A 17,154-nucleotide genomic window follows, 5' to 3' on the forward strand; every position below is an offset into this window, starting at 1 on the left:
AAAATTGCAAGGAAAGGTCATTTATTATTTTTTATCCTGACCCAAAACACTAACAGCCAGGCTCTGTTGGTCCACGGGTGCTATCCTAGCTACTGTAAGGGGTCAGCCACAGCTGGAAATCCCATAAAACTGTTATTTGTAACTAAACACACACACACAATCGATGAAAGCCCAAGACAGAGCCCAGGCACCAAGTTCAAGCTTTCACCTAACAATACTATTTGCAACACAACATTTCTAAATTTGTTCCTATTCTTCCTATTTGAGGTACTGATGGATACAACCTAGAAATGTATTTTGGAAGTCAACAGTGATTTTTTTTCCTTCTGCTCAAGGGTAGCATTCTACAACTTGAGTTACGGGCAACTTCAGGACTTTTCTGTTTATGTGGTACTGAGGAATCGAACCCTAGGCCACGTTCCCTGCCTGTCAGAAGAAATTTTTAAGAGTTGTGACATGAAACACATATGTTTATTTTGAAATATATACCTAATTACTTCCCCCTTCCATCTTCTTTTGTGGCAATTCTAGGGCTTGACGCAGGGTCTGGGCACTGTGCCAGAGCTTTCTTTTCGCCAGAGCTAGTGCTCTACCACTTGAGCCAACATCTGTACTTCCAGCCTCTTTGGTAGATTAGTGGAGATGGGAGTTTCATATATTTCCCTGCCCAGGCTTGCTTCCAAACACACACCTTAGATCTCAGCCTTCTGAGTATATAGGAATACAGGCGAGAGCCACCAGTGCTGGCTTACCAACTTTTTTTTCCATATATTTTTATAGTAATTAATAGAACGGTTACATTATATTTGACAGATAGGAGGTGCATTAATTCACATACACTGATACCCTTTCTCATGTCCTGGTCCCCATTTCCCTTTTCCCCCCCACACCCACCCCTCATCTTGTTTCCCCCCTTCCCTATCCAGTTTCAAATAACCAAATAGCAATATATCCAATATATCAGATAACAAGGTGAGATACTGTAACAATATGAGATAACGAAGGGACAGTAAAAGAGATGAGAGATAACATAGTACATTAAGGACAACAATCACTCATTATATGGCTTTTGTTTCTATATCCTAGAGGTTCTCTCATTGACATTATCCATTTCTTAAAATCTGATAATGGCCTATACAGCCTGCAAGCACCAACTCAAAAATGATCTCTTCTATGAGGTCTTTCTCCTCCACCCAGCCAGAAAACTCCATAATTCCTTTTGAGCTTCATTTTTATACCTATTATGTGTAGCAACAGAGACAGAGATGACTGTGTTTCACATGTCTTCTCTTATTTCATCTTGAAGCAATGCTAACAGATTGGATAATTATGTTCTTGCTGTTTGTGGGAAATTAAAGCAAAATTTCCTTTTTTATTCATATAAAAGGGGGAATTTATTGGGGAAGTAGATGGTGAACTGATTGCCCAGGGACATAGTGTAGACTCAGGAGCTGACACTGTGACCCCGAGTGGCTCTCATGCTGGGTTTTTTAATATATTTTTATTGTAATTAATAAAAGGGTTACATGATGTTTGCCAGGTAGAAGGTGCATTAATTCAATACATTGGTACCCTTTCACATATCTTGGTACCCATTACCCTCCCCGCAACCCCCCACCCGTCTTGGTTTTCCCCCCTTTCCTATCCAATTTCAAATAACCAAATAGAAATAAATTCAATATATCAGATAACAAAGTGAGATACTGTAACAATATGAGATACCCAAGGGACAGCAAAGGAGATGAGAGATAACATAGTACATTAAGGACAACAATCATTTGTTATATGGCTTTTGTTTCTGTATCCTAGAGGTCCTTTCATTGACACTATCCATTTCTTAAAATCTGATAATGGCCTATACAGCCTGCAAGCACCAACTCAAAAATGATCTCTTCTACAAGGTCTTTCTCCTCCTCCCAGCCAGAAAACTCCATGATTCCTTTTGAGCTTTATTTTTATACCTATTGTGTGTAGCAACAGAGACAGAGATGACTGTGTTTCACATGTCTTCTCTTATTTCATCTTGAAGCAATGCTAACAGATTGGATAATTATGTTCTTGGTGTTTGTGGGAAATTAAAGCAAAATTTCCTTTTTCATTCATATAAAAATGGGAATTTATTGGGGAAGTAGATGGTGAACTGACCGCCTAGGGACATAGTGTAGACTCAGGAGCTGACACTGTGACCCCGAGTGGCTCTCATGTTGGGTTTATAAATTTATTTTTATTGTCATTAATAAAAGGGTTACATGATATTTTCCAGATAGAAGGTGCATTAATTCACAAACATTGGTACCCTTTCACATGTATTGGTACCCATTACTCTCCCCCCACCCCCCACCCCCCACCCGTCTTGGTTTTCCCCCCTTCCCTATCCAATTTCATATAACCAAATGCAAATAAATTCAATATATCAGATAACAAAGTGAGATACTGTAACAATATGTGATACCCAAGGGACAGCATAGGAGATGAGAGATAACATAGTACATTAAGGACAACAATCATTACTTATATGGCTTTTGTTTCAATATCCTGGAGGTCCTTACAATTAGCTTCATACTATAAAGCCTTATGTATCAAGGTTTTGCTCTATTGCAGACCTCTGCTACTAGAGACCAAGGTTTCTACTGATTATGACAAATGAGGGAAACCACTGAGCCTAAGTTCCTTTGAGTCTGGCTTACTTCACTTAATATGATTTGTTCTAAGTCTTTCCATTTCCTATCAAATGGGGTGATGTCGTTTTTTCTGACAGCAGCATAGAATTCCATTGTGTATAAATACCACATCTTGTTGATCCACCCATCACTGAAGGGCATCTGGGTTGGTTCCATATCTTTGCTATGGTGAATAATGCTGCAATGAACATTGTTGTGCTAGTGGACTTAGTATGCCCTAGAATCTGGATGGTTGGGTAAATGCCAAGTAGTGGAATTGCTGGGTCATAGGGCAGTGCCTTTTGAGGCACTGCCATACTGCTTTCCATAGTGGTTGAATGAGTTTGCACTCCCACCAACAATGTAGTAGTGATCCTTCCTGGCCACATCCTTTCCAGGCTCTGTTATTATTCGTTTTCCTGACCCTGGCCATTCTAACTGGAGTGAGGGGGAATCTTAGAGTTGTTTTGATTTGCATTTCTTTTATGACCAGAGATGTTGAGCATTTCTTCATATGTCTATAGGCCATTTTCGTTTCTTCTTCAGAGAAGATTCTCTTTAAGTCTTTAGCCCATTTTTTAATGGGATGGTTGTTACTTTGCAGATTACTTTTGGAGTGATTCAATTTTTTGAGTTGATGATATATTTTAGATATGAGGCCTTTGTCCGTTGTTTGGTTGGTGAAGATCTTCTCCCACTCTGTAGGCTTCCTGATTAGTTTACTAGCTATGTCCTTTGCCATACAAAAGCTCTGCAGTTTAATGCAGTCCCACTTATCCAGCTTTCTCTTATTTGTTGGGATTCTTGCTCCTTATTAAGAAAGTTTTGACCTCTGCCAAGTAGGCCTAGTGTGTCTCCTATTCCTTCTTGTAAAGTTTTCAGTGTGTCAGCTTTTACCTCCAGGCCTTTGATCCATTTGGAGTTAATTCTAGTGCAGGGTGACAAAGAAGGATCCAACTTTAGTTTTCTGCTGCTGCTCAACCAGTTCTTCCAGTACAACTTGTTGATGAGGCTATATTTCTTCCATTCTTTTTTTTGGCTCCCTTGTCAAAGATTAGGTGGCCATGGGTCTGGGGTTTAATATCTGGGTACTCAGTTCTATTCCATTGGTCTTCAGGCCAGTTCTTGTGCCAGTACCAAGCTTTTTTCATAATTATAGCCCTGAAATAGTGTCTAAAGTTTGGAACTGAAATTCCTCCAGCGCTGTGCTTTCTGCTAAGAAGTGTTTTTGGTATACGGGCTCTTTTATTATTCCATATGAAATTTTTAATTGCCTCTTCTATTTCTTTAATAAATACCATTGGGATATTGATGGGTATTGTGTTGAATTTTTAGATAGCCCTTGGAAACATTGTCATTTTCACAATGTTGATTCTTCCAAACATAGCAGGTTTTTCCATTTCATTAGTTCTACTTTAATTTCCTTTTTTTAGGATTTTAAAGTTTTCATAAAAAGTTCCTTTACATTCTTAGTTAAGCTAATACCTAGATACTTTATTTTCTTTGAGGCTATTGTGAAAGGAGTTGTGTTCCTGATTATTACCTTGTTCGTCTCACTGTTGGTGTAAAGGAAGGCAGTTGATTTTTGAGGGTTAATTTTATAGCCTGCTACCCTTCCAAAGTCTTGAATCAGCTTGAAGAGCTTGGGAGTAGGGTTGATAGGATTCTTTAAACACAGAATCATGTCATCTGCAAAGAGGGATAGTTTTACTTCATCTTTCCCAACTTGGATCCCCTTTATGCTAGCTTCTTGCCTTATTGCACTGGCTAGGAATTCTAATACTATGTTAAAAAGGAGTGGAGAGAGTGGGCATCCTTGCCTCATTCCTGATTTTAGAGGGAATGGCTTTAGATTTTCACCATTAAATGTAATACTGGTACTGGGTTTGTCATACACAGCCTTTATTATATTGAGGAATGTTCCATGGATTCCTAGTTTCTCCAGACCTTAAAGCATAAAGGAGTGTTGGATCTTGTCAAATGCCTTTTCCGCATCTAATGAGACAATCATGTGATTTTTGTCCTTGCTCCTGTTGATGTGTTGAATTATATTAATTGGTTTGCATATGTTGAACCAGCTTTGTCTCCCTGTGATGAATCCAGTTTGTTCATAATGTATAATTTTTTGATGAGTTGTTGTAGATTGTTGGCCAGTATTTTGTTGAGAAGTTTTGCATCGAAGTTCATCAAAGAAATAGGTCTATAGTTCTCTTTCTTTGATGAATCTCTGTCTGGTTTGGGGATGAGGTTTATACTGGCTTCATAGAATGAGTTTGGTAAAGAAACTTCATTTTCAATTTCGTTGAAGAGCTTGGGGAGTATTGGTGTGAGCTCTGCTTTGAAGACCTTATAGAATTCAGCTGTGAATCCATCTGGTCCTGGGCTTTTCTTAGGTGGAAGTTCTCTAATTGCCATTTCTATTTCGGAGCTTGAAATAGGCCTGTTGAGTTGGGTTAATTCTTCTTGGTTCAGGGTGGGTATGTTAATATTGGCTAGGAATTCATCCATTTCTTCTAGATTCTCAAATTTGTTGGTGTAAAGGTTTGAGAAGTATTCCCTCATGATATTCTGGATCTTGGTAATTTCATGATATTACCATTTTCGTCTGCGATTTTGTTTATTTCGATATTCTGTCTTCTTTTTTTGGTAAGATTCGCTAAGGGTTTGTCAATTGTGTTAATTCTTTCAAAGAACCAACTCCTTGTTTTGTTGATTGTTTCTATAGTATTTTTGAATTCCAAATCATTTAATTATGCTTTGATTTCAATAATTTGCTTTCTTCTACTGGGATTAGGTTTGGTTTGTTGCTCTTTTTCCAGGAGCTTAAGGTGAGACATTAACTTGTTGGTTTGCAATTTTTCCAACTTGTTGTTGTAGGCAGTCAGCGCTATAAATTTTCCTCTGAGTACTGCCTTTGCTGTGTCCCAAAGGAGTTGGTAGTTTGTTTGCTCCTCACTGTTAAGTGTCATAAACTGTTGGATTTCTGTTCTGATCTCTTCGATGACCCATTGGTGATTCAACAATGTGTTGTTCAGTCTCCATGAGTTACAGGGTTTTCATTGGTGGAGATGTGTGTTCAGTTCCAATTTGATGCCTGTGTGGTCTGAGAGCGTGCAGGGAATAATTTCAGTGTTTCTGAATCTGTCCAGGTTTATTTTATGGACTAAGATGTGGTCTATTTTGGAAAATGTTCATGTGCTGCTGAGAAAAACGTATATTGTGTTGTTGCTGGGTGGAATATTCTGTAGATGTCTGTTAGATCTAGTTGGTCTATATAGTTGTTCAGTTCTAAGGTTTCTCTGTTCAGTTTTTGCCTTGTTGATCTGTCCGTAGGTGAGAGTGGTGTGTTAAAGTCACCAACAATCACTGTGTTTCGATCTATGTACGGATTTAGTGTAAGAAATGTTAGCCTGACGATGTACAGAGCTCCGGGATTGGGTGTGTAAATACTTAGGATCGTTATGTCTTCTTGAAGGAAAGATCTATTTAGTAGTATGTAGTAACCTTCTTTGTCTTTTCTTACTAATTTTAGTTTGAAGTCTATTTTATCTGATATGGGGATGGCAACTCCAGCCTGTTTATGGGGGCCGTTAGCTTGATAGAGTTTATTCCAACCTCTCACTGCTGTCTTTTGAAGACAGCAGAACGATGGCTCTTGCTTTTTGATCCAACTAGACAGCCTATGCCATTTAATTGGAGAGTTAAGTCCATTGATATTGAGAGTTAGATTGAGAGATATTTATTAGTTCCTACCATTTTTAAAAGCTTTTATTAGGGCCCTTGCCTTGACAGTTCTTGTGGTCCTCAGATGGTATGCTGTTTAGGTGCCATTTCTTTCCCTATATTGCATTTATTTTGGTTTTCTATGTATAGAACATCTTTGAGAGTTCTCTGTAGTATTGGTTTTGTTGTGACATATTGTTGCAGCTTTTCGTTAGAATGGAATGTTTTTATTGTTCCCTCAGTTATGAATGAGAGCTTAGCTGGGTATAGTATCCTTGGTTGGTAGTTATTTAACTTATGGGCATGACATATAGGCTTCCAGTCACTTCTTGCTTGTATGGTCTCTGCTGAGAAATCTGGGGTTATTCTTATTGGTTTGCCTTTATAGGTTACTGATCGCTTTCCCCTGGCTGCCTTTAGGATCCTTTCTTTGCTTTCTATTGATCCAGTTCGGGTTACGATATGGCGGTGGGATGTTCTTTTCTGGTCAGGTGTGTTTGGGGTTCTAAAAGCTTATGTATATTGATGGGCCTGCCCATCTAGATGTTTGGGAAATTCTCTGAGATGATTCCCTGAAGTATATTTCCAATACCAGACCCTCCTCAATACCAATTAACCTTAAATTCGGCTTCCTAATTGTATCTTGGACCTCCTGAAGCACTCTCACATATTTCCTAGATTTGGATTGACTCATTTTCTGTTCTTTCTCTATAATAACTAAATTATCTTAATCCCCGGAAATTCTCTCCTCTGCATTGTCTAACCTGCTATCCAAGCTATCTACTTTATTTTTCATCTCCTTTGCTTCTAATTGCTCATTTTTGATGCCTTGCATCTCTTCTTTTAGATCATGTATGGATTTCTTTAGCTCCTTGATTTCTATTTGAGTGGTTAGCTCAGTATCTTTATTCTCTTTGGACATTTGCTGGAGTTGGATCACCTTTTTATTTGTGGATTCTTTGAATTCATCCATCTTTCTTTGAAAAACCTTTATTGTGGAATCCTTTGTGGCTTCTTCTCTTTCACTTATCACCTTGTTTATGGTTTCGTCTTGTTTAGCTATGGCTTTCTCCCTTATCTCTTTCTATTTATTTTCACATTTTTTTATTAATGATGTTTATCAATTGCATTTGTATAGCACTTGGAAGACTCTCCTCTAGGTTTGCCAGTGACTGTTCCATTGTCTGCTTACATTGGGTGGGGGATGTTGTTTCTTCATTTGACATTTTTCTTGCGTTTCTTGTTCTGACCATTTGAAAATGGGAGGAAGATTAATACTAAACACGATTATAGTTTTTCAGATATAATCAACCTAGATCTCTGTAACTGGCATTCACTAGATTTTCACAATTTTTGATTGGTGTTATCACCCCTTCTTTTTGTGCACTTACAGATCAGTCTAATACAACCACTGATAAGCGACTTATACCCAAAAAAATAAGCCTCTCAATCCAATCTCTATTGTCTTTAAATCTCTCTGAGCCTAGAGAATAATTAAACACCTAGATATACAGTGTTGCTCAACAGCCATGAAGTGTAGATCCATGCATTATAAGGGTTGAAAGACGAACAGAGGACCAGAGATAGAAAAATTGAATGAGAGAGGTCAGTGGAGGTATAAGAGGATTAACATAGAAGTGTAAGAATATTATAGTAATGTAGAAAAGATATAGCGTAAGGATAACTGACCTAAGTTGGTAAGTAGGTAGTGTATTTGAGTACAAAGTTTGGAAAGTATTAGAATAAAACTTATGTGTTGCTGCTCGGCTAGGTCTTAGCCCAACCGGTGGCCTCACAGTGGACAACTGTGAGCTAGTCTGAGTGCGCTGGGCAGACGTTTTCCTGTGTTGCTTCCAGGGGTGGCTCCCAGCCAAGGGTGTGGGGTTTGAGAGTTTCCAGGGGCTCTCAGCAGGACCAGCAGTAGACCACTCTCTTCCCAGGGGCGGTGCCCAGCTGAGGATGTGGGCTCCAAGGGCAGAGCCTCACCTTTCTGATTCTCAGAAGGGGAGCTTGGCTGCTGGTTGGCTCTTCAGATCCCTGCTGTGTTTCCATTGCTTTGTCAGAGTCTGTGATTGTTGGGGGTCCCTGGGTGCTGTCATGCTCAGGAATCCCAGCTGGAGGATGCCCCGCTCAAGAACTGAGGGGAGGCAGATGCTGGCTCTTAATTTCCCGCACACCCTACCCGCTGTTGTCCCAGCGTCCTCCCCTCTCCCGATCCAGTGGCCTGGGAGAGGAGCCTGGTGGGCAGGTGGGAGCTGGGAGAGCTCTGCCTCCCCTGGTGGGGTGCTGAGTCTTAGGTCCGCCCACCTGTCAGTCTCCAGTCAGAGGGTTGGGAGTTGAGCCTGTTGGGTGGGTCAGAGTTGGGAAAGCTCCGCTTCCCTTGGTGGGGTGCTGGGTGTTAGGTAGCCACCTTTCATTTTTCGGTCAATGGCCTGAGGGAGGGGGATGTTGAGGGAAGGGACAGGATTGTAAATTCCTTGCCTCCCTGCTCCTGCCAGTCTTTCTAGGGTGGGGTGGAACGGTCTGAGTTAAATTCTATTGCTTGGCACCGCTCTGCTTTCCCTATGTGCTTGGGGACGCGCTGTGCTACTCATGCCTCTCCATTCCATCTATGGTTGTTCCACGGTGGTGGGGAGTCTTTCACTCCCCTCTGGTCTCCTCTGCTGCCTGTGTTCCGTGTCTGGGTTCCGCTGTTTCCGCTGCTCTCTGGCCCAGTCCTGTGCTGATTTCTGCAGTGGTCAGGCTGCCTGGCCAGGTGCCCTCTGCCGCCGCTTTTTGTGTCTTGGAGCTTGCAGGGAGGGGTGGGGGAGGGGTCCTCACGATCCAAATTCTTTGAGAAAGTTGGATGTAAGCTTTATCTGGATTTCTTTTCCAGTTTGAGTCCTTCTCTGTTGCTTTTTGAGTTTGTTGTTGTGGATTTCTTATGATAATTGGCTCGTGGAACTCCCTGGTTCTCTCTTTTTGTGACAGAGAGCTAGGCAGCGTCCCTATTGTCTTGGCACCAACTTCCTTCTCCTCATCTGTACAGTTCTTGAAAAGTAGCACTGGAAGAAAATTGGAGCCAAGTTAATAGGCATTTATGAAGGAGGAGCTCATTTTTTTAATGTATGAAATTTTAGTTTGTAAACATGATGAGTGTCTAGAAGGTCAGTCTACAAACTGAATTTTATGGTTGTTGAGATGTATCTTTTTTATTATATAAATTTTCTTTATATATTCCTGTCTTCTTTTATTTTATTTTATTTTTTTGGTTTTCATAATACTGAGGTTTGAACAGGGCTTTCTGATTGCTAACCAAATGGTGTTCCATCTATTTTTTAAAATAGCTATTTTATAGATGAGGTCAAGAGCTTTTCTAGCCACAGTCTGGCCAGATCTAGACATCCCAGTACTCTGTATATCTCTGATTAAAGGTGTGAGCTTCTAGCATTTGGTTAATAAAAGTGAGGTGGATGCTTTTTTGGTTATTGTTATTTATTTGCACCATTCCTAGGACTTGAACTAAGGGTCAAGAAAAAGTCCTTGTGCTTTTTGCTCAAGGCTAGCACTCTACCACTTGTACCACAGTTCCACTTGTGTGTGTGTGTGTGTGTGTGTGTTGTGTGTGTGTATAACTCTTGTTAGGAAAATGTATACATAAGCTGTATAACAGGGCAGAAAATTTATTGATGCATATAACCAACAAAGTGAATAAGAATAACTTGTTTGTTTGAAAAATTCCTCAAGTTAAACTAAGATTTGACTTCTAAAATAGTAAAGATTGGCCTCAGAATCTCTGATTCATCTAAACAATATTTGTAGTCATGTTAACATTCATTTCTTTCAGATTTCTATCTTGCTCTGAACCTCTACAGCACATTCCTATCAGGTCTTATTAAGATGATGTAGCACTTGGGGGTAAAGATGCACTCAGGATCCTTGCACTGGAAGCTAAATGGAGAAGACTTCCACAACTACCATCACCTTCCCTTGGCACTGTGGTAGACAGGCAGGAAAGTGAGCCACACACTGCAGAACACCAGCATGCTGAAGGTCAGGAACTTGGCCTCATGGAAGGTGTCAGGCAGGTTCCTGGCCAGAGAAGCTACCATGAAGCTGACCAGGGCCAGGGAGCCCAGGTATCCCAGGACACAGTAGAAGGCAGTGAGGGAGCCCTTGTTGCACAGGATGATGATGTGGCCATGTTCAGAGTGTGCATTTATGTCCACAAAGGGAGGAGAGCTTCCCAGCCAGAGGCCACACAGACAAGGGTGCAGATGGGGATGATGAGGTTAGGAGCCCCAGACACCGGCAGCCACCACATCCTTCTCCCTGGACAAGTGGCCTTCAAGGCCAGGACCATATTGATGGTCTAGGCCAGGACAATGCAGATAGCCTTGGAGAAGAGCAATGCCAGTATGGACTGCTGGAGGATGCAGGTGGCTGTGTGGGGGTGGCTGAGGACCTGCAAGGAGCAGAGGAAGCAGTAGATGTGGGAGATCAGCTGGATGTAGCTGAGATCCTGGTTACTGCCTTGGTGCTTAACAAATACCCCAAGACCAGCAGAGGTGACTGCAGAGCAGTGGAAAACCAGGCAGAGCAGAGCTATTTCCATGCAGTCTTAAGAAACAAGAAACTCTTTGCTTTCAACACAGAGCTCTTTCCCTCAGTGTTAGTAAACTGATTTTGTACACAGCTCACACACTGGTCCATGTCTGGTTAGGAGTGAGAATCACTATTAGTCTGTGTTTTGTATTTCTCTTTCTTCTCATCCCAATCTGCTCAAGGAGCTCATTTTTGCCTGATTTTCCAAATGGCCCATGTTGTTTCATTATTCAATTGAATAATTCTCTACGCAATAGTAGTGCAGATGTTTTTCCCTTCCCTGCCTCCTTGCCTCTCTCCTTCCCTCTTTCCCTCACTCCTTCTTCCTTCCTTCCCTTCTTCCCTCCCTCCCTCCTTCCCTCCCTTGCTTCCTCTTTTGCTTCCTCTTGTGCTTGGGGTTTCCGCTCTGAGCCTGGGCATTGTTCCTTAGTGTTTTGTGGGGAAATTAGCCCTCTACCACTTACTACTCCTCCCTCCAGGGCGGCTTGGAGATCTCCAGATCTGACGGCCCATCAGGGCCATGCTCCAGGCCTGCACTACGGTGTCAGTACTTTCCTGCAGCTTTTGACAATGGCCTCTATGACTGTGTGGAGAAGATACCCAAGGGCAGGACCTCCAGAGAGGAGAAGGCCCAGGCCTGGTCCTCTAGCAGGCTCTGTCTGCATTGCCAATGGCTGCAGTGAATACAAGGACATGCTATATCTGCAGGGGAATGATTCTGGGAAGCAGCCAGAAAAAGGTGTATTTTGGGGCCCAAGTGAGAACAACGTTTTTCAGAGAGAAAACCCCAAATCAACATCACTACTCCAGCCAAGGGAAGGGACTTCAGTGGAAACCATTTCCACTTAGCCTTGATACCCACATTAGCACCACTCTGGGACACTAGGCAGTAGGATTCTCCAACCTGTGTGTGTGTGTGTGTGTGTGTGTGTGTGTGTGTGTGAGTGTGTGTGTGTGTGTGTGTGTGTGCATGTGCACACTCTTGGCCTTGAACAAGAACCTGAGTACTTTTCTTGAACTTAATGCTCATGGCTGGATGGACATTATAACTTGAGTCACAGCTCCATTTCTGGCCATTTCATGATACTTTGGGGATGAAAGTATCACAGATTCACATACTTGAGCTGTCTTTGAACCCTAATCCTCAGATCTCACCCTCCTGAATGGCTAGGATTACAGGAGTGAGCCACAGGCACCTCTTGCCCCTAGCTTGTCATCTTAAGGTCTGGCCATCATTCAAAGTCCTAAAGCAATTAGCATGAATTACAAACAAGAGCCACTAGCATCTAACTTTAAACTAAATATATTACTTGTCAAAACTCAGTCCTTGGGGCTGGGAGTTTGGCCTAGTGGTAGAGTGATTGCCTAGCCTGCACAAAGACCTGGGCTCAATTCTTCAGTATCATACATATAGAAAAAATCCCAGAAGTGGTTCTGTGGCTCACGTGGTAGAGATCTGGCCTTGAAAAAGCCCAAGGACCATGTTCAGGCCCTGAGTTTAAGCCCCCCCCCCACACAATACCTCAGTCTTGGCCTCGTGGTTCCCACATATAATCTTTGTTACTGTGGAATAGAGATTGAGAGGATTGAAGTCTAGCCAATCAGTTCCCAACCAATAAACTAATGTAGTGGCAGCATTTACTCAAATCCCATCTTACAAAGCTCAGGTTAGTTCACGCTGGTGGCTTATGCCTGTACTCCTAGCTACTTAAGAGGGTGAGATCTGAAGATCAAGATTCAATACCAGCATGGGAAGGAAAGCCCCTGAGTCTCTTACCCGAAATTAACCAGCAGAACACTGGAAGTGTTGCTGTGGCTCAAATTGGTAGATGGCTAGTCCTTAGAAAATGCTGAGAGTCATTGCCCAGGCCTCAAGTTCAAGCCCCATGAACAATTAAAAAAAGAAGCATGGGTGTGTGAATCTGAATGTGAATCTCCAGGTAAAATAAGGCGACCCTATTTAAAGCTACAAGGAAATCTGTAGTTGAAAGAGAAAAGTGCTAACTTTGAGTGAAAACATTAAGGGACCATGCCCAGACCCTGAGTTCAAGCCCTAGTACTGGTTCAAATTTTAGACAGACTTCTATATGGGCCTGGGAACATTTTAGTTTCACATTACTCTGTGCGCTTGCACCATCTGCAATAACGTCACCATTTGTATGATGATAGAATGCTTTCTTTAAAATATAAACTCCAATAGTAACTACATACTTCATTTCTCCCATTTCTATCAAGCAGTTTGAGAGCTGAGGTAGAAATATAGGCATATTGTGTATGTACTGCAAGTTTAACGTTACAGGCTAAAAGTCATTTCCACAAAGTCCACCACTGAGCATTTTGGTATATATGGGAGATAAATATTAATTTTCCTCCATATACATGTTAAAATAGTTTGGTCCACAATCTTAAAATGATTGTCCTAAGAGATGTGTTTGACATAATAGACATAATTGATAGGGACTGCTTATTTTTACATTCCCATTCAAAAAAAGTATCTTTAGGGAGCAATGCAAAGGGGTTTCATCATCATCATCGACATCATCATCATCATATGGTTGTACAAAGAGGTTTCAATTCGGCATCCTAGGTTACAAGTATGATGAATTGTGACCAATAACAACTTCTATCCTAATTGCCCACCTATCTCTTCATTCTTCTCTACCCAATGATCTGTAGTTAATTTCACAAGATCATTTACTTTATTTTAATACTAGATATTTTATTGATTTTTAAGTTTAATAATTCATATTGAGACTGGGAGTTTGGCCTAGTTGTTAAAGTGCTTGCCTAGCATGCATGAAGACCCGGGTTTGATTCCTCGGTACCACATACATGGAAAAAAGCCAGAAGTGGTGCTGAGGCTCAAGTGGTAGAGCTCTTGCCTTGAGAAAGTCCAAGGACAGTGCTCAGGCCCTGAGCTCAAGCCCAGGACTTGCAAAAAAAATAATTCATATTGAATAATTGGCATGTTTATTCATTCTAATGTTAATTTCTGACAAGTAATGGCAACAACAGCAATAATGCTACAAGTAACTTCAAACATATACTCCGGAAACATCATATGTAGATCATGTGACAGAAATTACATGCAATACATAACTCATATCCTTGCATTGCAGAACTCCTCCTGGCTCATCCAGGATATTGTGGTGACTTTCTTCCCCATATGCATCCTTACAAACCACATCCTCCTCCCACTGGAGTTCATAGAAAGAATGTATGTAACCATTTTAGGCCACGATAGATGCTATTGTCTATGATTTCACAAAGGAATACAAAAGACAAGGAGAGTACAGAATGACACTCTGTGGTGACCATGGACAACAAATCATGGTTTTTGTTGTTGTACCCGTAGTGGAGCTTGAGTTTAGGGCCTGGCACTGTGCATGAGGTACTTTGCTCAAGGCTGGCACTCTACCAGTTGAGCCTACAGCTTCATTTCTGACTTTGTGGGGTTGGTTGGAGATTAGAGTCTTTGGACTGTGCTGCCCAGGCTGCAGCCACCTGTGTCCAACGTAATCACGATTTTCACAGCTTAAGTGTTGCATGCTGGTATTCTTCCAGCTTACAACAGAAACTATTAAACTGGTTTTCCTCATGAAGAACCACTTTTGCCAATAACTAGTTCTCCCCCCTGTTCTTCAGGATTATGCTTTGTCTCTACTGGATCACAATCAGTGCATTCAGCTCCTATTTCTTTCTCCATTCAACATGAATCAATAGCCTTTGGCTCCAGGGAGGCTTAATATGGATACTGGCGATGGAGAAAGCAATGTCATATAGGAGCTTCCTAATTCACACACCCCAGACAGAAAGAGAACACAGTATGGTTCATACAGACTGGAGGAATCAGGTTATACTGGAAGAATCAGGCTATACTGGAAGAATCAGACTAAAGGGCTGGAGGGACACAGGCATCTGCGGTTCCATCCTGGAACACTAGCTACTCAGAAAATTGAAATCTGAGGATTGTGGCTTGAATCCCTCCGAGGCAGGAAAGTCATGTGAGACTTTTATTTTCAAGAAACTACTCAGAAAAGTCCAAAAGGGAGGCTGTGGCTCAAGCCCGAGTGATTTGTCTTGAGTAAAAGCTCAGGGACAGCACCCAGAGCCAGATTTTAAGGACTGCTAAAAACAACAAACAAAAAATAAGAAAGAATGGGAAAGAAAAGTCAATTATTCCTTTTCTATTTTTGTGTGCCAGTTCTGCATCTTGAATTCAGGGCCTGAGCACTGTCCTTAGGCTTCCTCAAGGTTAGAGCTCTGCCACACATGCCACAGCACCACTTCTGGCTTTTTCTTATTTTAACGTATGTGGTATTGAGGAATCAAACCCAGGTGTTGGTGCATGCCGGGCATTCCCTCTAACACTAAGCCAAAGTCCCTGCCCAAAAGGTAATTTTTTTCCTTAATGACTTGGACTCCAAATGCATTGACAGTCTAATTACCCAAATTAGCCCATGTGACACAAAGGAATAGCAAAAACCTCCATCATCAGCATCCATTGAGCTCTTCCACTCCAGAAGAAGTTTAAGGATAAAATACATTTTATCCAATCCCTCCTTTTCTTGACATTTGATCAGCTTTTGCTTTCCATTCTTTGTGGCAAAAGAAATAAAATAGACATCAGAAAATATTTGTCATGTACATACACAGTTTGGTGTCATTATTCAAATTGATTCTTTTTTCCCTTTGGTAATGGTCATTTCTATCTGCTTGCACAAATTGTCCACCACTCTCAGCCTACAAGTTTATACCTATTAGAAAATTGTTCAAATCTCCCTCTCCAACATTGCCAACCAAGATCCTTCTCTAACTAAGGATGAGGAAAGATCCAAAGATGAAAGGTGAAAATTCAGGGATGCAAAGTGAGCATCACTAGAAAAATAGGTGTTGGTTTTCTAACTTTTCCAATTACTTTCCTACCTGGAATCTGTAGGAGCAAACACGGGGAATGCCCAGGTGTGGAATCTCTCCAGGGCTCTGCGAATGTCCCTGTTCCTCAGGCTGTAGATGAATGGGTTCAGCAGGGGAATGACCATAGCATACATCACTGAGGCCACCACATGGTTTCTGGGGGACGTTGACAGAGCTGAACCAAAGTACTCCCCCAGTCCTGTGCCATAAAACAAGCTCATGCCAGACAGGTGAGAACCACAGGTGGAGAAGGCTTTGTAGTTCCCCGCTGCGGATGGGATTTTCAAAATGGAGGACAGAATTTGACAGTAGGAGAAGAGAATGCCTGAGGCAGGGAGAACTCTAAGCAGGATGCCAATAACACACATGACTATCTCATTGCTGAAAGTGTCGGTACAGGCCAGGTGACGCAGCTGGGAAGGGTAGCAGAAGAAATTAGCAATGTCCACAGTCCTGAAGCAGGTAAGCTGTAAGACAATCAGATTGTGTAGCAGGGATTCCAAAAGACCAAGTGTGAAAGACACCCAAAGTAAGGAGACACAGAGACGAGGGTTCATGATGCATGAATAATGCAGGGGATGACAGATGGCCACAAAGCGGTCATAGGCCATTGCGGTCAGAAGCATAGAATCTGTACATGCAAAAGTGATGAAAAAAGACATCTGGGTGAGGCAGCCCCCATAGGAGATGGCTCTGCTGTGACTCTGGTGGTTCATCAGCAACTTCAGGACGGTGGTGGAGGTGAAGCCGATGTCAATCAAGGACAGATTGGAGAGGAAGAAGTACATGGGGATGTGGAGGTGGGGGTCAGAGGTAATGGCCAGGATGATGAGCAGATTTCTAAGCACTTTGAACAGGTACATGGACAGGAAGAGCTCCAAGAGGACAGGCTGGAGTTCAGGATCCTCTGAGAGCCCGAGGAGGAAGAATTCTGTGGCAGTGGTTATATTTTTTGTGTGAGTATGTCTCCAAACACTTGAAAAGAAAAACCAATAAAATACACTGAAATACAAAAAGAAATAAAATACCCCTGGCTTTTCATGGTTTGAATGGGAATAGTGACATGCGAATAATTTACACTTAGTATTCCTATCTTTTTCTTAATTGGGGCAAAACCAGTTTACATGAAAATCATTAATGATTTTCCTGCTCTCCTTCTTATAATCATACATCAGATATATGAAGGCAATTTAAGTATAAAACAGATCTTAAGTCACTTTAAAAAGGGAATGCAATATCCTTTCAATATTACAATATTTGAACTGAACTG

At 41.6% G+C, this 17,154-nt stretch overlaps 1 protein-coding gene across 1 annotated transcript; it reads right to left on the bottom strand.

Annotated features, from left to right (window-relative positions):
- Positions 1–11,503: 11,503 nt before the first annotated feature.
- Positions 11,504–16,831, bottom strand: LOC150068313 (olfactory receptor 7E24-like). The gene is made up of 2 exons (XM_090320197.1): positions 15,894–16,831; positions 11,504–11,669 (listed from the first exon to the last, which is right to left on the bottom strand). The coding sequence occupies exons 1-2, from the start codon at positions 16,745–16,747 to the stop codon at positions 11,504–11,506; spliced, it is 1,020 nt and encodes a 339-aa protein (XP_090176323.1). The 5' UTR covers positions 16,748–16,831.
- Positions 16,832–17,154: the final 323 nt, after the last annotated feature.

This window comes from Megascapheus bottae, chromosome 1 (assembly GCF_031878675.1).
Source record: "Megascapheus bottae isolate mThoBot1 chromosome 1, mThoBot2.hap1, whole genome shotgun sequence".
NCBI lineage: Eukaryota > Metazoa > Chordata > Mammalia > Rodentia > Geomyidae > Megascapheus > Megascapheus bottae.

Coding starts and splice junctions, on each gene's coding strand:
- LOC150068313 (XM_090320197.1), bottom strand. CDS start 16,747: ATGTACCTGTTCAAAGTGCTTAGAAATCTGCTCATCATCCTGGCCATT. Junction 11,670..15,893: donor TTTGCTCCTACAGATTCCAG/GTAGGAAAGTAA, acceptor ATTCCCCTGCAG/ATATAGCATGTCCTTGTATT.